This window comes from Perca flavescens, chromosome 7 (assembly GCF_004354835.1).
Source record: "Perca flavescens isolate YP-PL-M2 chromosome 7, PFLA_1.0, whole genome shotgun sequence".
Classification (NCBI taxonomy): Eukaryota; Metazoa; Chordata; class Actinopteri; order Perciformes; family Percidae; genus Perca; species Perca flavescens.
The window spans coordinates 11,160,384-11,183,760 of NC_041337.1; the positions used below are offsets into that span (position 1 = coordinate 11,160,384).

The 23,377-nt window shown below is 44.0% G+C and overlaps 1 protein-coding gene across 1 annotated transcript in view; it reads right to left on the reverse strand.

Moving 5' to 3' along the window:
- The window catches only part of camta1a (calmodulin binding transcription activator 1a), a 293,931-nt gene that overhangs the window by 143,735 nt on the left and 126,819 nt on the right, over positions 1-23,377 (reverse strand). Inside the window, exon 4 of the mRNA XM_028583336.1 lies at positions 18,666-18,733. Coding sequence (XP_028439137.1) covers positions 18,666-18,733 — 68 coding nt within the window. The remainder of the gene's footprint in view (positions 1-18,665; positions 18,734-23,377) is intronic.

Here is a 23,377-nt window from a genome sequence, read left to right on the forward strand (position 1 = left end):
CAACAAAAAGCTTCGTGTGACTGCCTTGATCTGCACACAATGGCATGAAAGAGAAATGTGAAGCTGTTCAATTAGGTAAACCTGATTGCTGAAGTCAGTCTGATGTTCTCTCACTTTTTATGTAGGAGTAAGAAGACTGTGCGTCAAATGATGACTGAAAAAAATGAGTGTGCTGTATGAAGAACAAAGGGTGATAAGATGCCCGCTGGCCAAAAAGCACACAGAATCGGAATGAAAACAGACAGTCCAGGGAACTAGCGGTCTTTCTCATAGGCTTGTGTGAGCACAGTAGAAATTGTTAAATTACAGCAAAGCAAACAAGACCTCTCTGAAATTGTATGTATGCTATTTTATTTTATGTGATGCTGTATGTTGCATATGAATTTTCTACCCATATGTTTGCGCATGATTTATGCGAGAGAGAATGTAAGGGGGTTGATTTTGGTCGTGTTCATTTAGCTCTTCTCAAGTCGTGTCCTTAGTGTTAAAGTTAAATCATTTGAAGTCAGGAATTCAAAAATATTCCAAAAATGACGTCTTATTAAGTATCCACATATTAAATATTTATAGCTGCTAGCTAACTGGCCTGTTGACAAAGCTCTGAACACCAAAGCCAAATCTCACTATGCTGGTCATCATGGCTAACTTTACCTGTCCCTGCAAGCAAAAAAGAAGAGAGGAAGATGGAAATCCTGCATTACAATCACACGCTACAAATCCTCTACTTTTCTTTTCTCCTCCGGATCAACAGCTCCAATAAATTTTCATTACACCTGTGTGAAGCGCTTCAAATAGAGCCACAGAAGCAGAAACTAATTACTTTCTAATTTATTGACTAATGGCCACAGCCCTGGGAGACAGCTGCAATTGTTCTAACAGTCCTGCTGCTCCGACTGCACTCAGGTCCACTTTAGATTCATAACCAAAATAATTTATCATTACAAGCACATTAAATTGAACCGTATAGACCATAATAGTGGTAATTTATATCATTTTGTTGTTAGGGATGCTTTTCCCTCCCCTGTCTTGAAAGCATGCAATCTTTGCGATAGGATTCATCTCCAGCCAGTCGTTCTATGTGGCAGGTTCACTTTGTTCTTCAAAGACTTCTTTGTTTTGTGCCTCATCACCATTTGTTCGGGCTTACAGTAGAAAGGAGACAGAAATGCGTGGCCTTAACAAAGCCTGAGAGGAAGATTCTGTGTTACATATAGCATGCATAATGGCAAAGCTAGAATACTTCTTTCATTGCCTGCATGTCTTATGTACAGGTAGGGCTGGGCGATATATCGATATAAAAAATATATCGATATATTTTTAAATGAGATATGGAATTAGACCATATCGCATATATCGATATAGTTCAAATGTGATCCTTGCTCCCATAGATATATACACAGATGTCGCCTTGAGGTTCTAAACATACGTCAAAACCGCCGCCATCTTGGAACAGGGGTCCGAAGCATTCAGATCAACGCTAAAGATGCCGGACTTTTGTACTGCTTAATTATGTTCGATAGAGGAAATGAAAAGAACAAACAGCAATGAATAACATTTAACAGGTGACAATGTGTTTTATGATTATGTATGCCGCCTTCGACCAGCAATCTGAGCTCCGGCGGCAGCGGGAGGCTGAGAGCTTCGTGGCCGGCCGCAGCGTCTCCCCCGGGAAAACATAGCTTTGCCTCGCTGCTGCATGGGTCCCCGCTGATCCAAATCGGACCAGCCAAAGACAGAGTGGTGATCGGTAGGATCTTACACGTAGTCCAGGACGACCTGTATGTCGATATCGGCGGAAAGTTCCACTAAGTTTGCCGGCGGCAGGCGGACGGAGAGAAGCTACAGCGGGGCAGCAGAGACCGTCTGCGGCTGCAGGATCTGGAGCTCAGTGCCCGTTAAAATTACATGTAACGCATAAATACATACAGAAATAAATAGTGGAGGAATGAGCCTGGACATTTCAGTCTGTTTTAAACTTCACCTTGAAGCAGAAACTCTTAGTTCAGAAGGGTGAAGTTTCCGTTTGACTCAGATCTGTGAACCGATCATAATAAATATTCTTTGTATTAACACATTAATTAGTTTCTTTGTTTTGTAGTCGATAGTTCATCTTTTAGTTTACTTAAGTGGAAGCAGTATCAAGTGGAAGAATGGGACTATAAACCTAGGCTTACAGGCATGAGGCATTACATTTTGAACAAAGTAGATTATATTAATATCAAAAGCTTAATTGACCTTTGGAACGAATCACAAATATGGAGCTTTGATTTCAAAAAAGTTACTCCTGTTATACAGTATTTAGGTTTACATTTTATTATTTGAACAGCTGAGCATTTAATCATGAACCAGGTGAAGAAACCGGTTTATTATTTATTTGATTTTGCAACTGTTTCTATGAAACTACTTGTGACATGTCATATTTGATTTTGGCTTTGACTGAACATTTGCTCTCACTTTGCGGAAAAAAATATCGGGATATATATTGTATATCGATATTCAGCCAAAATATATCGGGATATGACTTTTGGTCCATATCGCCCAGCCCTATGTACAGGGCATGATCAAAATACCAACATGAAAAGCAAATAAGCTAGCTCTTTACTGAAGTAAACTTTCTGTCATGATTCAGGTTCCATTATCCCTTCGTCAGCCAGGCAAAATCTATGCTGATGATATATTAATTTACAGCAATTGCCTTTATCTCATTATGCATCTCTTTCTTGATTGGAACAATGCCTTCCAGGATGTCAATGTCCCTATCAACAGGGCACAAATGGTCACCCAGTGGTTTGAACAGCGTGATAACAACATTAGCCATGTGTCAAGGCTTCCTTAATCACCACCGAGGATGCCATTTGCTCATTGATGGGATATTCAGGAGCAAAGTATGAGATGGCATTTTCCGTCATTAAGATGGAAGACCCATATGATCATGCAAATTCATTATGTAAGCAGTGATTAGCGTTGACCTTGCCCTCTACGAGGTGAGTGGTCTGAAACAATGCCAGGAAAAGCATCTCATGTCTACAGAGCCAGGATGTGGCCAGTATATACAATACAATACAATATGTGTATTCAAAAACTGACACCTTTTGAATTCATTGTGGTGGAGTTTAAGCAATACATAAATTCAGTCGTATTGAGTCATCACACAACACAATTTTCAGCTTCTTCATGCTGGTGTTTCTGTTTTTTATTCTACCTTTTAAGCAAAAGAAAAAATATCCTCGAGGTTTCGGAGTTTAGCCAGATTTCAGCAGAAAGACCATTGGATGCATGGGAGGAATTCCAACCTCCCACGGCAACAACAACCGATCCAACCATGTTGATAGTACCAACATTGTATTGTGTTGTGTTAGTAAAAGCTTAGTTGACAGTGGTGTGGCCCTGAGGGAGGATCTGAACAGTAACAGTCTGTCTCCGTGGGAGGCAACCTCCATTCACACCTCCCTGTGCACAGACATGCCAACTGCTCAAATTTACACTTCTACCATTCTTTTGAACTTTAAAAGCCACATACAGCAAAACCGCAAAATTATAAAATTCAACTGTAGTTTGCCATCCGTAAGAACAATGGAACCTTGTCCCTGCAGTTTCCTGTGCTCATGCACTGTGTGCCTATTCTTACAACCTGATAAGTTTACGAAATAGGTCTTAACATGTTATGGCCTAGCTGTAAATCTTCCTTCATGGCTTCTGTAAAAAGAGCAACACACACAGAGGCAGCTCAAACGGGCTTAAGTATCCATAGCAACAATATTAGTGAATCACCAATGAGCCTAATAAATGCAAGATGTAAAGTTTGTACCTGAAAGGGATGTGGAGGGTGGAGCCCGGCAATTATTTCTATTTTTATTTAATCACAACCACAAACATACACACTCATAAATTGAAAAACACATATGGGCTCACAACTGCCACTCTCCACCCTCCCTTTTTCAGACTCTCTCTGTGTCCTCCTCTTTAGACAGTCAAGCTTTCACAGGCTGATCAATAGAATCCAGCAGGCCACAAATACAGAAAAGAGGGTGTGTGGTGGGGGGGGCCCATGGGAGAGACAATAAGGACATTGAGAATAAAACAGAGACCGGAGACACACATACAGAGACACACACAGACACATACACACAACCCGTTCTATATTCCCTAGCCAAGTGGTGACGTCAGCCTCCTGTTTAAGACACAGCCCACCTAATGGAGCATAGCCAAGGCACGATATTTGTGTTTGTGTGTGTAAGTATGTGTATGTGTGAAATAGTGTTGGACTGTGAGAGTTTATACCCGCTACAGCAGAGCCAAGGGAAGGACACACCACCACAGTGGAACACACACAAAGTCAAGCACGATAGCCATTAAATCAAAAGCAATCTCTCTGCTCCTGGAAATTCATACTCAGAGTGCTCTCACACACGCATGTACCCGGTACATACTGTACACACACACACACACACACAAAACTGACAAATACCAATATCCAATAAACTGCATTACTATTAGGTTACTTTGAAAGTGTGGAAAGAAATGAGGGTAGAAATGAATGACATTCCGACAGTACATCCTCTCCAAACTTGAACAAAATGTGTCAGCAGTGGGAGTATAAAATCTCTGAATGAGAGTTTTTTGGCATAGAAGATATGGAGAAAAATCTATTTCAGGGCCAAGTGTGGTGCCAAGGACATCCAGAAGGGCATAGCTCTGTTGATCTGTTCATATCAATTTGCTCCCTCCTGCAGATGGAGAATGCCACAGCGTGCAGCGCTGCATCTTTAAGGAATATCGCCCAGATAACGGTGCCATAAAACACATCATTTTACAGTCAAACCATCTCTGTCTCAAATGCACTTGGAGCGGAAGCCATTTTCAAGCAACATAAAGTTTAACATGGCGCTACATCTGCCGAGCCGCTAGCTTCCACGCTACATGGGACTGGGCGATTTAATTAGGGGACATGGGATTGTGTTGTGGGGTACTGCAATGAGCCCCACCCTCTCTATCCATACCTCCTGAACCTGCCGTCATCTCTGGAAGTGTAGAGTGAATACTTACAGTATTTAAGATGCACTCTGACCAATAGCAGAAAAGTTTGCCGCAACTGTGTCATTAAACACTGTGATAATTCACAGCATTATGGCACAAAGTCCCTCCATGGGTGTGATTATACAGATGAGCAGCTAGTTTATATCAGCCTTCCAATTTCAATTTCTAAATGGTACAAAATATCACGATTTCTATCACTTTACCATCCATGATTATGTGACAATGTTAAACATCATGAATATTTTAGATATAGCTATAGTCATGGCCCATAATGATGTTATAAGAGAATATTGCTGCTGCAAAATAGTTAATATTGAGGTATTTGTGTCCATCCAACTATCTTGTCTATGCGGAATACAACATTTCAACCATCTTAAATAGACATTTTCTACATGAATAAGTATTGAAAATAAACCCATTCAAAGGCTAGAGCAATTTCATAGAAATCGTAGCAAATACCTTGAAAATAAAGTAGAGATTTAAATGAGCTGCTTTAATAGACATTAGTCAACTGAGAAGTGACTTTCCCCCAGCTGAGATAACTTTTTGAACAATAATGTCTCCCTTGAAAAGTCATAAAGAAAATCTCTTTTAAAGTTTCCCAGTTCTAATGGAGCCTCCCTCCACTTAGCATTTCAACCAACTGAGTAAGAAGGGACCAGATCACTAATGCATCCTAATTCAGACAGTATGGATTACAGATTGTCAAGGGCAAAAGTTTGATTTTTGCCCTGACCATGCGCCAGCAGGCTCTCAATATAAATGTAATGGATCAATGGTGATAGAGGGCTGAGAATTGTGAAGGACCGTACCACTTTCTATTGTATATATTACCATGAACAATTGTGATCAGTGTGCTCTGTGGACCCTTACTAACAGCCAAATGATATATGCACAGCCTAAAAAGAAAAAGTGTCAGGTGTTTAGACCATAAAAACATTTGAAAACCAGACACACAGTTACTTGTTACCCAAAAAGCAAGCACTGTGACACATCCTCAAATGCCAGAAGAAGAATAAATCTTGGCTTTGTTTTATCTCTCTATAGGAGATTGTGGGCCACAACATAAGTTCCTTAGTGGTAATCCAGATAAAGATGTGACGTGTGGGGTTGTGGTTGAGAGGGGATTGGCCAGATGGAGACACAAAAGCAAAAGTTCAATTGAAAATGTTGAGGGAATCAATTTGTTTGCCTTAATTACTTGGAAATTTGTGAAAGCATTTACTTCTAAAAATCCTGTGTTAAATTCTCTGCTGGGATAATGGAGCTTCAGGGAGGGAGGGGCGATTGGTTGGGCAGAGTGCCTTTTAAATGGCTCACCCTTTGTTTCTAAACACAACACTCAGTATGCCTGCTAGCCCGTCCCTGAGTCTCTATTGCAGGGTCTGTAGGTAATAAGGCCCTCCTGTAGTGCTATGCTCCACTCCTCTGTTGGTGCAGAAAAGCGCACCCCCGCCACGCTCTGACATTCTGACAGATAGGAGCCGCAGAAAGCATATGGCCAACGTGGCAATGCCTCCGACGCCCTCCAAACTGTCGTAGGGATCAGGCATAATGAGCGGTAGAGAGATGAGCCCAAGTCTTAAACATAGGAGACATTAGTCATCACACTTTTCCTCATCTGCCACAGATCAGCTGGAAAATGAAAAAAAAAAACTCTTACTTCGTATAAGAGTCAAGATATCCCATGAATTTGTGACTTTACAGAAGAAAGCCATGTAGTTTAGCCTGGCAGAGCCAGACAGGAAGTCTCTGTGAGAGTGCAGATCTAGGATGACTGTCACAGACATTGGTTTTATGAAACAATGTGAGTTCTTGCAGATACATGGAATAATTAAAATTTGCTGGTTGACTGTTTTGGATGCACTTTCCATGTGCCACAACATGGAGTCAAGTGGCAGACAGTCAGGGTAGAAACAAAGAGGGATGCTATTGACTGAGGCAGGAGTGAGTGATGGTGCATTGGGCCAGAAAGTGGACGCTATTCCTGTCAACTGTCAATGCTGTTAGTATCTAGAAGCTGAAGTCTACAGCGACGAGACATGATTTCAGATAAGGTGCCCATCCAGCCATGCCCTCGACATGGCCTCCCTATGGCCCAGGCTCCTCTGCCAGTCGCCTTCCTTTTCTGTCTGGCCCGTTATCCCTGACCGTCTAGACATCTCCCAGCACGCGATCCCTCACCCCAGCCAACCCGGACTGTTCTCAACTCTTCTGCTTTCTCTCTGCTCTACACTGCGTCACAACACTGGCTGGCTGGAGGGGTGTGGAAGGCTACTGAAAAGGACAGAACAATGCCAGGCAGTTCTCTCTCACTCTCATTCAAGTCATTCACTGGAAGGCTCAGAAAATGCTGCTCAGCATTGCGTTTCAATCCTTCTGCAAGAGCAATGCTGTTATACTATTATCACAATCCAAGACTTAGCTAAAACCTATCAGACAGTCTCGAGGGTTGACTGTAATTGTGAACAATTGTAATGAGGCAGCCTGCACCAATCACTCAACGATGTAGACGCACCTCTGAAAAACAAAAATAACAATTGAAAGTACTTCAGACACTTTTTGTATGCGGAGAGGCAAATGAATGAGAACAATGAGCAAGCCAAGAGGCAATTATAGAACGGATGGCGTCGGGTAGAGACTGATCTGCTGGTGGCAGTGAAACCACCTGAGTGCCTGTGTTCTGAAGCTCAGGCTGTCAGTTAAAAACAAGAGTGCATGTGAGAGAAGCCACAAAGTGTATGTCTACATTTTCTATTTCTAAATTTCCCTTTGTTCAGCCTCCGTACCCTCGTTGCCCAACAGGTGGAGTGTGGAAACCATACATTCATACTAACGCAAATCCCTTTACCCTGACCTGCTTCAATAAAAGAAGGCAGGGTTGCAATGCATCAACGTTGCTTCCCTATGCACAAAGCAAAAGCCTCACACCCATGACTGATCTCTATTAAATTACATGGATTAAATCAGAGATCCTTAATTAGGCCCCAATAAAAGCGTCATGTGGCTTTTGAAACCTCTGAGCATGCCGTGATTGGATAAAAATGTGAAAACATACTAAATGAAATTGGTTTACCGCTGAGTGTGCGCCCCATGACTCTTGAGTGTAGCATGGGGAAATAGAGTGAGGGGAAATAAGTAAGAGTGAGAAAGAAGAGAGACACAGATGCAGAGAAAGAGCGAGAGGGGAGTCTCAGGGCGAGTCACACCTCTTTGCCTCAGAAAAGCTCTTAAATTCCATGTGTGACCTAAGGGAGAGAGCTGTAAAGATTCAACCTAAGATTCCATGATACAGAATCTGACTGTTTTGAAGCAGTGAGCTAATACAGTCTGCCACAAGCCACACAGAGGAGAGCTACAGGCATGACACAAGGCTCCTGGTGAAAAGCCAATCTTTGCATGCACATATACGTAGGTGCATACAGAACACAAACCTACACGTACACACTTATTAACACTCAAGCACACACATCTGGGACTTGCTGCTCTCTAAAATCTGAAGCGTGATTCCTCCCTGCTCCTCTGGACCCTTGCATCTCCTGGTGTCAGGACGGCCAAAAGCTTTTAAGTGCTTTAAACTCATAATAACCCTAATGCTTAGTCCCCCCCTGTGAGCGCTGTGTTTGTCTGTAAGAAAATTAAATGCAATTGAAATAGACGCAAAAATGGGGGGTGTTCAGACATTTGGGGGTTGCTGGGGATTAGGCTCCCAGGACGTGTTACGCGGTGACAGGAAAAGTTACAGAGTAGCACAGCACACATTGGGCTCTTTGTTTTGCCCTCTTCTCCTCTTGCACATTGGCTTGTTATGTTGTTTGTGATGTTTCTATTTTCGAAAACATGAGGATTGAAAAAAAAAAAGTGCAGATCCACTGCCACAATGCATAGCAGGGAATAGTAAGCGCACAAACAAAAAACAGCCTACAACCACCTTCCAACTCGCCACTAATCCTCTCATGCCCTAATTGTGGGTGCAGTCACCCCAGATTCATTTCTTCGGGGAAAGAGAGAGAAAACGAGAGCTAAGGCTCTGGCTGAGAACAGACCACCCTGTCTTCCCCTAAAAATGATTCTCTCTGCCAGAGGACGCCAGAAACGGTAGGTGGTACTCTCTCTCCATTACATTTCACTTTTATCTCACTTCCCCTTTGCCTCTCCATCTTTCTGTCATTTCTAGCTCTCTCTTCTCTCCCTCTCCTCTTTCTACTGTAAACCGCCTAAGGTGATAATGGATTGTGATGGTGGTGGGTGGGGAAGGCGAATCCCTGTCTTTGTTTTCTTAAAATAGGTTTAATACAATTACCCAAAACATTTGAGAAATGGCCGTGTGATTGTTACAATGGTATAAAATAAATCCTCACACCAGCATTGAGGTAAACATTTTGACTACTCTCCTTGGTGGTTAGAGCTGGTAGGTTGCATCAATCGTCCCAGGTCTGCATATCAGGGAAATCACACTCACTAGAGACACATTAAAACAGGCTATTAAACTCTTTGGCATTTGATTTCTTTCAATCAAAGAGGCCATCAGTCAACTGAGCAGGATCCCACACCACAGGCCTCTGAAGAAGATGCTAGAAAGGAGCCAGCGACTGGTGGCTGGCTGCGTTTTGTCTGAACAGTGTTGCTACTGTTGGGAAGGCTGCATTGGAGCGGGGCCATGCAAACCTTTACAGCAGCCCTCTATTTTCCTGTCTGGTTTTCTCTCTCTCTCTCTCTCTCTCTCTCTCTCTCTCTTTCTCTCTCTCTCTCTCTCCCGCTCAATGTGTCTATGTGTCTGTCTCATACTCTCCCCTCTCTTTCAGGCACAAAACCAAGGCGCACATTAGGTGCTGGTGCTGCACATTGTGATGCTTGGCTGTCACTGTATCATTGTCTGGTGACATAAAGCACAGTAAAGCACTGAGCAGTGATGAAGTGGAGAGGTTTTAAACCTGCGCTCACTGGCACATTTCTTGCCTTTCAACCAATGTCATTTGGGGAGTGTCATCATCCCACTGTGTAAGTGGCCAATCCCCGCTCCCCACCAAAAACACTGAAAAGAGTGAAAAGAGAGAAGAGAGCGAGAGAGAGAGAGAGAGAGAGAGAGAGAGAGAGAGAGAGAGAGAGAGAGCTGGCAATACTTGCTCCATTATTCTGCTGGAGGCTTGATTAGACAGAGGGGGTAATTTACGAGCCACTTCATTGCCAATTCACGGGCACATCACCTGTAAATAATTGAAACCCTTCATGTCCATTCCGACATAATTATATCGCTATCATGTTAATGTATCCAGCAGTGCTTTCCTTTGGGTCAGGCGCAGGACTACTTTAAATCTTAGATGACCTGTCTCCATAACTCCCCCGAGCGCCACAATTGAGCAAACACAAAGAAGGATTGCTCTGAGAAATGATGAAAAATGTAACATACAGTAAACAAATACAAGACCTCTCAGCAAGGCAGCGGTGGGTTGCAGGTGGAGGTCACACATTTTGCACTGGCTTGTTAATTATCTTTACCCATGATGTGGATAGGGGAGATTCATCATCTTCTTATTCATTCATCTTGTTCAGAGCTCGAGCAGTCAAGCAGTGATGTAAAAAAAGTCTGCAGGATTTGGATGGTAGTAACTATAACAATGAGTTAAGGGAGACAAGGAGGACGAGAGAAATCAAACCCTTTGCTTTTAATTGTAGGGAATTGTACCACCGTGGGAATTGTCTCACTCAAACACTTTTAATTATACGAGTGTTCAAAAAAAAACTTGATATGAAATTGATAGCTATTTTTCTTACTTCATTTAAAAAAGTTATGAATATTAATTACCCAATCTGAAATGGTTCTCACCTTTCCTTCTAGGCACTCCTCTCAAATGTGACAAAAAAAGATTTGAATAATTTATCAATTGACTTATATTTGAATTGATGAATTCACTGATGCAAAATTAATAGATGGCTATCCTCCACATTCCACCCACTCCATCCTCTCCTCTCTTTAATGAAACATTTAAAGTAGTAAGGGTCTGGGTGTGGAGGGCTGGGCTGTCTATCTAATACAAATCTACAGTAATGAAGATGTCTCATCAGAATCAACAGGCTAACCATCTTCCAGAATAAGACCAATAACAATTACCCAGAGTGTTTCATGCACAGTGAGCCACGTGAAACAAACTGTGACGGTCAACCAGAAGGTGAAGGGCAAAGATCAAGTAAATAAGGGTGCTTGTGTATGTGTGTGATCCACAAAGCAGGCCTGGGCTTAGAAGGCACATAGCAAGCCGGTCTGCTACTCTTTCTTGGTCGATAAATGATGAAGAGGTGCAAGGGGTCAGTCCTGCCATTTGCTGTTTTAACACACTGAATGGTGCCACTGGCAACTCATCATCCGTTGTACTTCCTGTACTGTGAAGCTCAGCTGGGGCAAAGAAATGGGACAGAATGTGTGCCAGTGTGTGTGTGTGTGTGTGTGTGTGTGTGTGTGTGTGTGTGTGTGTGTGTGTGTGTGTGTGTGTGTGTGTGTGTGTGTGTGTGTGTGTGTGTGTTTGTGTGCACCCATATCGTGCCTGTTCTTTGCTAGTGATTCACCCAGCTCTCTGGCAGCTATCCAGGACCTATTTTCTCCTTCTCTTTACATAACAGCAAACGGTATCACTAAAGCCGTGTGTCCTGTCCTATCTCCTCCTCCTCTTGTTCCTCTACCACTTCCTGTTCTTCCTTACCTCATTCTCCACCTTCCTGTATGTGTGGGAGCTTTTACTGTAAACCGTGCATCGCTCCCTGATGCTATAGTGCCACCCATGGCACTGTATAGTGACCAATCCGGAACAGGCATTCTCGGACCACACCCAAATCAGAGTGGTAGACCAGATTCCAAGGTATGGCATAGAGAGGTGCGTGGGACGAGAGGCTGTTTTTAACTGAAATGCCCCCTAGAGCTTTCGAAAGGCCTAGGATCCGGGATCCGCTACACCATATGCCTACAGGACAACACCCAACTGGGCACAGGGGCGTGACGGGCTGAAAATAGGGACTCGCAGTCACAATCCTCACCGTAGAAGCCAACATACGGCCACTCGGCACAAACAGAGCAGAGTGACGAGGTGGAAGAGGACGGTACAAGAGGGGGTGGAGAGCAGAGGGGGGTTGAAAATAGAAAATCAAGGGGATGAAGGGAGAGGAGCTGAAGAGACTTTAGTTTGTAGGGAGGGATGAGTGTGAGAAATGAGGCAGGCAATGTGTCTGTGTGTTGAGAATGTCAGTGTGTGAGTAGGAGAGATGTGTAGGCAGGGTTTAGTGTCTGGACTGCTCAGTGACTCAGGTGTGAAACATATGTTAAGTGTGTGTGTGTGTGTGTGTGCGCGCGCGTGCGTGTGTGCGTACGTGCGTGTACGTAAGGGAGAGAGCCAGAGAGCAAAGTGAAGTGCTGGGTCGGTGTAGGGCTGGTCGTCTATGTGTCTAGGTGGCTGAGGGTGTGCTCTGCTGTGTCTATGGCCCGCTCCATGACAGCCAGCCTGCACGCTGCTCACCGGTGCAGAAGCGCTAATTGAATTAAGTCTTTATTATCAGGCTGCAGAGGCAGCACTTCTCCCCATCTCGGCCCGCTTGGCTGACACTTTCTCCTTGAACACCTGCTTGACATCAACTTCCTCCTCTATTTATTTATCCCCTCTCTCCTGTGGCCAGCCACTGGCTGCACTCCTTACTCCCCACCACCTCCTCCTCCATATTGGCATACCGAGTGAGGCCAGGCCTGCTTGTGTTTCATGCTGCTTCTGTTATGTGTGCTGCGCAATACTCAGTAGCTTGTATAACCTTAGCATCCCAGAACTGAGTATCCTTTACTTCTGTGCCCCCTTTTTTTTAAAAGCTACACAGTTAACACAGGTAAAAACATACCTTACACGTCATTGTCTATTACCATACAAAAATGGACACGTAATAAAAAGGATTCATTCTTAGAGCTGATCCTGCCCTTCCTGGCCTTCAGCGGCAGCCCTGGTGAGTATAGAGGGAATAAAGGCGATAAAGCTAGATGATGTTCTATGTTCTATTGAATAGTCTCCGGTGGGCAAGCTGGCCAGGGTAATATACAGCAGCTGGGATGAGAACTAACATATATCTAGTCCCCTGTCCATTTCCACTAGCCTCAGGCTCAGGCTGCTTCCCTGGGCTCGGCTTGGGCATTACTTTAGAGGACAGACAAACGAGAGGCACTATTAAGTTGGCTAGGAGTCTGAGGCCCAGGCACTCGGCCCAGCACTAGCTGTAATCTATTGACCGTTTGCATTCTCCCTCCCATGCCCCAAAACCACAGGACTTTTCTCTATCTGTCAGTTGAATCCATTGCTCACCTCACTCCATCTCTATCTGCTGTTTACCCACTCTATTTTTTTTCGTTTTTCTCTCCCTCGCCCAATGTCAGCTCAATCCCCATCTATTCCATCTTTCTCCTGCTCTTTCGTCGGTTTGCGTAAATCCTCTCACCCCTCACTTCTTCTTCTCTTCACCCCATCCATCACTATACCTCCCATCTCCATCTCTTCCGTTCTCTTCTGTTATCGACATGTTTCCATTTTCCAAACTGCTCTCGCTCCATCATATTCACTCTTCCTTTGAAGGCTATTTTTCATTTTATCTCTTTCATTCACTCTTACCTCATGCTCTATGGGTTCACCTCACTCATGTCCTCTCTACTTTCCCTGGTGGGCTTTATTTCACCCAGCCCGCAAGGCCCCAGGTGGGCATAGCTGTCCTTGTCAGGGCTGTTGACTGGGTGGAAGCAGCGCAGCACAGTGTCCTCCAGCACCCGACAGAATGGGGCAGCCAGGGGAGAAGTGTCACTATACAACAAACTAAACTTTTACTCATGATGAGTTGGGAAAAAACAAAAGAAGAGAAGGACAGGCAGAGGAAAGAAATGAAGGAGAGCACACTAGTTCACCTCAACAAACAGTCTCTTCACATTTACTTGACATGTTGGCTTTTTCATAACTCTGGCTTGATTCAGTGCCATGTGTCCTACTGTCTTCATTCAATGCAATCTTATCGAACGCCTCTTTATCTTTTATGCCTTTGTTTCTGTTTATGTGCCTCTTTCTTTGTGCCTTCCCCCCTCTCCGACTTTTCCTTTCTCTCTCTCTCTCTCTCTCTCTCTCTCTCTCTCTCTCTCTCTCTCTCTCTCTCTCTCCTGCTGTTCCTGTCCTTTTCCACTCTCCTCTGAAACTCTGCCAGCCAACGAGTGCCACAAAGCATTAGGACCAAACACTATCAGACGCCCTTCTCAGGCACATCCTACACATCAGGCCTAGGGAGGTCTTATTCACAGTGGCAGACTCACCCATATACTACTTCTCTTATAAAAAAGACACAAGCACATTGTTTCTAATTCAAAACACATCCACACAGTTTCACCGCTAATTATGCACACACATGCCCTCTCAATACATTCATAAATGCCTGCATATGTTCATCCACAATGCGTTTTTCAAATGTGTAGTCACGCATACGAAGAGCACATTTACGTATGTATACACGTGTAGAAACACAATCCCCTCTATCTATTTCACACACACACACACACACACACACACACACACACACACACACACACACACACACACACACACACAAAGTCACACATACACACAAATATCTGCACAAATTCACAGGCTACTTACACAATAGCAAACACCACACACAATAGCAAACAAACAGTCATTAGTAGATTTCAGGCTGCCTCTCAGTTCTGCTCTACTCTGTTGTTGGTGTGCCCGCGCCTCTGGGGTGGCACCGCTGCTGTAGGTTTTAATAAAAGCATTGTCTTTGGAAGCTGTCTAAAGGGACTCGGTTTCATTTTGGAGTGCTGCTGCTGCTGCTGCTGCTGCTGCTGTTGCTGTTGCTGTTGCTGTGGATGTGGATGTGGGAGGAGAGAGGGCTATTGCGCTGGGACGTGGGGGCGGCTAGGTTCAGTGTCATTGGAGGGCCCTCCAAGGACTGGTGCTTATTGTTTGATAGTTTCAATATACAATGTGTGTGTGTGTGTGTGTGTGTGTGTGTGTGTGTGTGTGTGTGTTCTGTGGTCAAGTAAGCAGATATATACATTTCTATGTTCCAAACTTGCGTAGAAGTCAAAGCAAATGGCTGATATAGCCCACCAATTCAACACTCCAACAGCTGTAACAAGTCTACCCTATGTTTTTGTATTTTATGCAAGACAGGAGTAACACAAATACAGAGCGATCTGGATGACAGGCGTAGAAGCACTCTCTCTGTTGTGTTTTGAGATGGGTTGCTGTTAACCAGCCATATAAAACAAACAGTAGAGAAAAGAAACACTAATGTGCGACTGTTACACTCATGAAACCGTGTTCCATTTATGGGATGGTCAGGATAACAAGCTATCTCTATACGACACACAGGTGTCCATTACCTCTTTGGGCTGACCAATTTGTGACATCCTCTACTCAATAGTTTCTCCATCTGTCAGCATACAAACACCCCTGAAAAAGCCCCTCAAGGAGACATTTGTGTCATTTATGATGGACAACAAACGCCTGCAGGAGCACCATGTAACGCCCATGATGAGGTCAAATCAAATGTTATTGTCTAGATTTGAAACCACGGTGTGTCTGTGCCTTCCCTCTGTTTTCACTCTCCTCCCACAGGCACCTCCAGATCCCATCAGCTAAAGGATCATGGACACAGCTTTAAAAAGGCAAATGGAAAGAATGACTATGGCTATCTGGAAGGATGTAGTAGAGGAAAATCCTAATTGTCCCTTTAAGTGTGTTCCCTCCTGTGGAGTGAAGGTGCGGGGTAACGGCCATCTTAAATCACAACCTGGCTGCGGCCTTCATTAAAGCCATAATGCCAGGCTCTCCCTTTAATGGAAATGGAAGCCAGCGAGGCTGTGGGTGTAAATTAAAGTGTAAGGCCCGAGAAGGGAAAGATTTCCCCAGCTCTGACAGGTGCGGCCTGAATTAGCTGTAGTGCTGTTCAAGCAGTCAGCGGGAGAACACTGGTATTGATTTTAAGCACTGTTGCACTTCCTATCTTAAAGGGAATGTGTATTACTAGAGCTAGGCACATCAATCACTCAGCATTCCACCACTCTCCCCTGGCACGTTACAGCTTTTAAAATGAAAAACAAAACAGAAACAGACCCAAATAAAAGACAGCACTGGCTGCACTGCTACTGTATGAGCCTGGCTGATGTGCATTAGCCTAGTAAAATACAACTGTGCATGCACGTAATTGGTCCACTTCATCTCATCTTCCTTTTGTTGACAGGATGCCATTTCTATTCAGTGCATGTCCTGCATCGCGTGTCACATTGGTCAAACAGCTAGCGTCAGCTCCTTGAGCTCTGGCTGTGGCCCACTACCATGTTTACGACCTGCATGTGTCAGAGTTGTTACATGCATGCGGTGCATCCACACAGTGCGGTGCGTCGCCGTGTATGACCCTGCTGCTTATCTCTGCCTCCCATCATGCCCCGCTGACCCTGTCTAGAGGCGCTGCCAGGGGCAGAATTAGCCTACTTAGCCTATTCCCCACAGGGGTCAACCCACACACAACAGACATGCAGACGGCACAGCCACAATCAGATGCACAGAGCCCCACCCACATGCACCCGAAGCTGTGTGATGACAATTGATAAGGCAGCACTTAACCACAGGTGTCCCGAGTTTGAACTTTTAACCCATCACCTTGTGCAGAAAGCTTTTCATATAGAGGCCAGCCATCAATCATCTCCCATCAATCACGCATATATGCTGCACCCTTTCACTCCCCCCAACCTCTCCTGGCCCCAACATCCATCACTACACTGTACCCTTTCACTGACATCTGGGAAAACACAAACACTTCAAAACCACTCTCCCCACCTCTCTTGTCTAGAACACGCACACGCACACGCACACGCACATGCACACGCACACGCACACGCGCACACACACACACACACACACACACACACACACACACACAGTAAACGCACACATTGAATGTGATTTTGTGCTGTCATGTGATCTCAGGTACACACTGGGGGCTTCTTTCTGGTGACACATTTGCTGAGATATCAGCACCTGCACTGAGACATGACATGGGGTTGAAATCCCTGAGCACACAGGCAGCTAAGACCACTACATAACAGACAGCAAGTGGTGACTGTGGCCATGAGCATCCTGAGGACCATTTGACTAGAAAGTCACTGGATCAAAAGTCCCTCACATCTCACTCAAGTGTCATTTTTAGGCTCCCTTGTGCTGAAGGATGCGAGTGCTCTGACATTTATAATGCTCTAGCACCCTTCACAGTCTCTTTTTTAAAACCCTAAACCTTTTATATTTGTTCCTCGATGTCATTTGCCATACTACTACAGCAAGATTACAGCACCTGCATGTTCTGGAGAGATTACTAAAGGTGAGTCTACTACCAACTATGCAGGCCACATCAAATACGCTTAACATTTGTTTTCATTTTTGGTGAGTTGGAGAGTAGAGGACATTCTTGATAAGAAAAAAAAAAAAAACAGGTGAGCTCAGTGCTCTTTTGGCCCACGCTCTATAATTACACCAGAGAACATATTCTAATTGGCAGTGTCTTTATGCAAAACTATTATCAATGTCCCTCCGAGGCAGCCGAAGAGAAGAGGTGTGGGGAGAGGGACGAGAGGAGTGGGTTCTATGTCAGTGAGCCCAGGGTCCATTTACACATGGATGAGGACTGCTAATAATGCAAGCATAGCCAGTCCAGCTTGCAGAAAAAGAGAAAGAAAGATTTAACATATTGAGCTGATTCCAAATGCATGAAAATGTAAACTTTAGTAAAGGGGACATTGTGTTCACTTTGCTGTAGCAGTGAAGTGATTGTGTGGTCTGACAGTCGAACAGTAAAAAAGAGGCCAAGGGTGTCAATTCCACAGCTGTCTATGATGAAGAGATTATGGAAAGCTACTCAAACAAAGAGGTGTCCACTACTGTCAAATGTAGAAAAATTCTATTACAAAGCCACATACATTATTAATGATTATCCTTCGTAGATGATACAATTACATCACAGCCAATGCTGCCATAAAACTCATTAATTTGCAGACTAAAAAAAGCCAAGGAGAATGTGTTCTTCATTTGCACATTGACCAAATATTTGTACCTGCTTACATTTACAAAAATAAATGAATTGCAATGCTGGCACCCCTATTCTGTTTCAAATATTACAATAGCTCTTGGCATTTAGTTTCACATGTGGGTGTGAAGTCTGACCCAGACAAACACCTCCAGCTTCAACAGCATTATTATTATTATTATTATTTTTATTATAGGAAAACATTAACATACCATTCAAAACAGATGCTGCACCAGTGCATGTTATGTTAATTGGCTCGCCAAAAGGCAATTATTAGTCAATATTAATATTCTATCATTTAACTGCAAACTGTAAACTTTTCTAAACAGCCATCAGCAGCCTGTAATATTAAACATCCTGCACTGAACTTGAAGGAGATTGCAAGCTGTGCATAAGGAAAATGGTCTTGAAGAAGAAAATATGTAAAACTAAAAATGGAAATGTTGGCTCCCTGAATGTAATACTTTTAGGGCTATGAATCTTAACTAATGTTTTAAAAGAGGGCAGAAGTATAATTGTCTTACCTTGTTTTAGGGGATGTCGTTAGCCATTCTTCATGCTTTTCAAATGTTATCAAGTAAGCTGCGATCTCCTGTGAAAAAGAGAAGAGAGGAAGGGAGTGAGGCTTAGATATGTCATCTTTAATCACTGTTCTCTTGTGTTTGTAATACATCGGTGAGACTGCTTCATTGATATTCAGACAGTCTAACCAGCAGCACAAACACGGCAAAGATGGAAACAGGGGCAGCGCCGGGGAGCTCAGGCAGGTAAATGGAGACTGGTAAAAGTAAAGTGAAAGACAGAAGTGGAATGCAGCTGAGGTCAGATCATCTTCTGAGACCATCTTTGTTACAAAAGCTTTGATCAGGTTCTCCTCTGAGGACATCAAGGTGCTCTCAGAAAGATTGATGTCTCTGGGTTTGACAGTGAGCAGCTTTTAACATTTTTGGTCCGATCCTCCCTCAAATCCCTTTGATCTGTCCTTGACACTCCTCTATGGATCAATCCACTCTTTAACCTTTGAATAATAATTACACGCCAGTCTCACAATATTGACATGTGTGTATACTGCTACTTAAGAAAAGGGTGTAGAACCTTTGGAGTCAGTTGTGTACAAAGAGATGCTATAGACACTGAAGTAAAAAGAAAAGAAAAAAATGCCCAACCTGCCACTGGTATAAATAGAGATACTTCAAACACTTTCACTTTCCCATGCTTGCCCTGCCTACTGCATCAGTCTGAGGGTAAGGGCGAACATGCTCAACCATACCCGGCCATTTTCTCACCAAACTAATGGGCAGAAATAAAAGCACTTTGGATGCTGGTAGACAACCTAATGATTACCAGCGACAGCCAGCAATTCACCCCTTCAGCAAGAACATTTGTCAGCTTCTCAGACAGAGAGCGAGACACAAGGACAGACCTGCTGCCATATTCCACAAAAATATATTTTTCAGTTTTTTAAGGATTTGCATCTCTCCTCACGTTGCAGTGTCAACAATCCTTTAAGTGTGAATATGTCGTTCAAATATTGTCTTGTTTGGTTTGCGCTTGAGTTTGATAAAAGCCTCGTCCGGGGCTTTATGTTGTTACTTTGCCTGTGCACATGGGGCAATAATGTCTCCAAATACACAAGCTTTCTCTACAGAAGGATTTGGAATAATACGAGACATATGTGGCAGCACAAAGCGATCACAAAAACCGAGCCAGTGGTTTTTGCTTCCTTCTTTTCTTTTTGCATGCACACACACCATCAACGATGCAGCACTGCAAGGAGGCTCCCATTGGCTCATCAAGGCTGTGTCACAAGTGTGACCTGGCACAGAGACACAGCAAACTGGCCCATGGGGAGGCTGTAGGGTGCTGCAGTGTGAGGGGTTCCCAGGCTGGCGAGGGTCCCAACAGAGAGAGGGTGGTAGCATGACTGGCACCCTTGCCTCCAGGTGCAGGCTGGGAGATAATGCTGCGTTGATTAACTTCCTGTTCTCCTGCCATAATGACCGGAGGCAGTAAAGCCATGACAAGATGGAGTCTTGAATTGAAAAAAAGATAGGAAGGGGATGAGGCTGTCAAGAGGAGCTCTAGGCTGCTCCTCTCCTTTATAACTTCTGCTGTAGGACACAAAAAACAACAATAAAGCAATGAAAAGTATAACAATAGCCACATTCCGCAACCTTCTTGATGGAATGAAAAAAATCTTCTTCTGTAGAGAAAGTGTAATGTTAGCTGTGCCAACAACAATTACACTGTTCACAGGGAAAGACAAAATAAGGCTTCACTACTAGGGTCACAATAAAGTTACTTCTCTGCATACATTTGTAAGTAAATGAGACTAATACGGCAGTGACTAGATTAATTCCTGCTATTCTGTGCTCATTTTGGGAGGGATAAACGGCAGCAGGAAGCTCCTTCAGCGACCTCTGTGCCTGTTAGCACATAGCCCCTTCCATCACTCTTGTCTTTAAAAACCAGCCACGGCCCCGGTCTCAGTGGCAGAGGATGAAATAGGGGGCCGCATGGTGTCGTATTTAAAAAAGTAGAAGTGAGCCTCTACCTCTGGCTCTTTGTGCACCCCTCCCTCTCTGAACAGATGCCAGGGATTATTCCAACCCCCCGACCAACCATAAAGGTGCAATAATCTTATGGCGAGGAAACAAACAAAAACAGACGTGCAGCCATTAAACAGCTGCAAAGAGACAAAGTTTGCATGGGCGGCATAATGAGAGGCTACCGGCGTTCAGGTTGAACAAACACGCTTGCGGGTTAGTGCAAGAGGAGTGGGGGGGGGAGCAAGACAAGCGGTGTGCTGAACACTGATGGTGCATCAAAGTCAAACCAGCAGCTGTCAATGGGCTCTGGACTCTATCTGCTGACCTCAGTGCCTCTGGCCTGCTCTCCCTCACTGGGGAAATATTCAAAAGAGGCCCTCTGTACACACAGCTTCTAACTCACTCTACCTCCTAGGTCAGAATCCTTCTCGTGGAAGGCTGTTTGTACTTCCGTCCTTTATGCCTCAGCCTCCCTCTGACATGATCTTAGCTGGGATTTTATCCCCAGGTGCTGTTGAAATATGCTGTAGCAGTAGGAGCTGTATTCTGCACAGCTTAAATTGAAGCAAACTCCCTTCCAAGCCAGATCTAAATAAATAAGAATCAGCGCAAGCTACCAGTGAACCAGAGAGTGAGTATGAGCAAGTCCTCCTCTAATTGACACGGTGGTTGCAAAAAAGAGGCCTTTCATTTTCCAGGGGAAAGAACAACCCGGAGCTGTTTGTTGTAACCCAGCCATCTCATTTGTTTCTTTTGTCTCTGTAAAAGCTGCGACACACTGTTAGCACAGGGGGCCGCCCCAGAACATGACGGAGCAGTCTAGCGGTTTCCGGGCTGATGGAGATGGAGAGCCAAGAGTGTTTGTGTGTGTGTGTGTTTCTGTCTTCCGTGTTACAATCAGAGGGCCTGATTACTGGTTACCTGCCTGGGCCTGGCACGTTATTAACATGCTCTTCAGGAGGTGTCACTGCTGTTCTCATCAGTGTGTCTCCCCTCTAGTTCTCTCCTCTCATATGCCCCACACACCTTTTCCAATCTGACACTCACTCTCATTTCTTTTCTTTCCTTTCCCATAAGCGCTGAGGTGAAAAGGAAAGCCGCCATGAGAAAATTTTCATTTGGAGATGACTGGCTTTTACTGTCTCGCCTTTCAGATGATATTTCCACTCTTGAGGTACAACATTTTCTCCAGAGAGAATCAGCTTTTGAAATTTCTACCTATTTGAAATTGGAGATGACACTAACATATTCATCCAATTTCTCTTCTTTGCACCCAGGAAGGGGTGTGTGGAAGCAGAAGCAGTAAACTCTCAGAAAATAAACACTATTTGACCTGTCTCATATTGATTGTCTCAAAGTTAGTTGTCGTGACAATTTGCGGAGCGACTGTTTGTAGACCTGATAAGATTTTTAGGAGACCCTGACCCTTTCTTGCTGCACAGAAGTAAGTCGAACATAAAGCCAGTGTTTGATGGAGATATTCTACGGTAGATTCACTGTCCCGGGATGACCTGAGGCTAGATTGTTTTGCTGTTCCCTGTGATTCTCTCTCCCACTAGCAACTTTGATTTATGGGAGAAAAGAGAGGCGTTGAGAGGACCAACGCTCCAGCATTTGGCTGACAGACCTGATCACTTGAAACAACTGTCGCTGTTCCATTAGAAGGAGAGATAGGAGTCTTTTGGCATTATCTCAGGACACATCAGGCACCTGTCTCTAAACACCATCCATAACGTCTCTCCTCTCCTTCTGCATCCACGGTGCATTTACGCTGACAGAAAATGAAAGGTGGGAACGATACAGGGCTGGGAGGATAAAACCCTGAAGCACATTCCCTTCTGTGCCGCCCCTACATTAAAATACCAACAGTTACATCATTGTCTGAGAATTTAATCTTAGTTTTTTTAAACCCAAGATTTACTAGAAACATTATGTAAAAACATTAAGTAATGAGTCATTCTTTGTGAGACTAACCATTTAAATCTTCATCACCCAAAAGAAGGATTCAACAATTACAGCATATGTTTGTCCATTACAGTATTATTCCAGTTATACTGTTGCTTGAGTGACACTAATGAAAAGGCACTTAATGAATAGCTATATTAGAAAAACTAACTTTAGCAACAGTATTGATTGAGGTAAAAGCTTGAGCTAATGAAATGAATATGAGAGAGCAGGAAGATGCAAAAGAATAGATGGAGCAAGTCTGGGAGGAAAGAAGAAGAGTACAGCGCCTCCAGCCTGCCTTGTGGTGAAGTCTGGGGAACGCATCCTCAAAGCATTGACCTTGCACTGCACTTGAAAGCAGGAAGTGGATGAGAGGGGGCAGAGGGATGGATACGGTGAGAGGAGCCCTCCCTGATGACCTGGGTTTTGCTGTGGAGTACCAGGTCATCTGATATTTCCTCCAGGGCAGCCCAGGAAACCAACCTGCCCAGGGCGGGGCTCAAATGGACTGGGGGTGGTGGTGGTGGTGGGGGGGGGGGGGGGGGCGCTATATACAAGATTACACCAGAAAAAAAATTCAAATGCAATTAGACACAGAAAAGAAAGACACTGGCACTAAAGAAGGGATGGAGGAGGAGGGTGAGAGAGTTACTGAAAAGGGAGAGGATAATCAAAAAGGAGCGAGGAGGAACAAAGTTTAAAGTTTTTTTCCCATGACAATGATAAATGCATTTAAAACA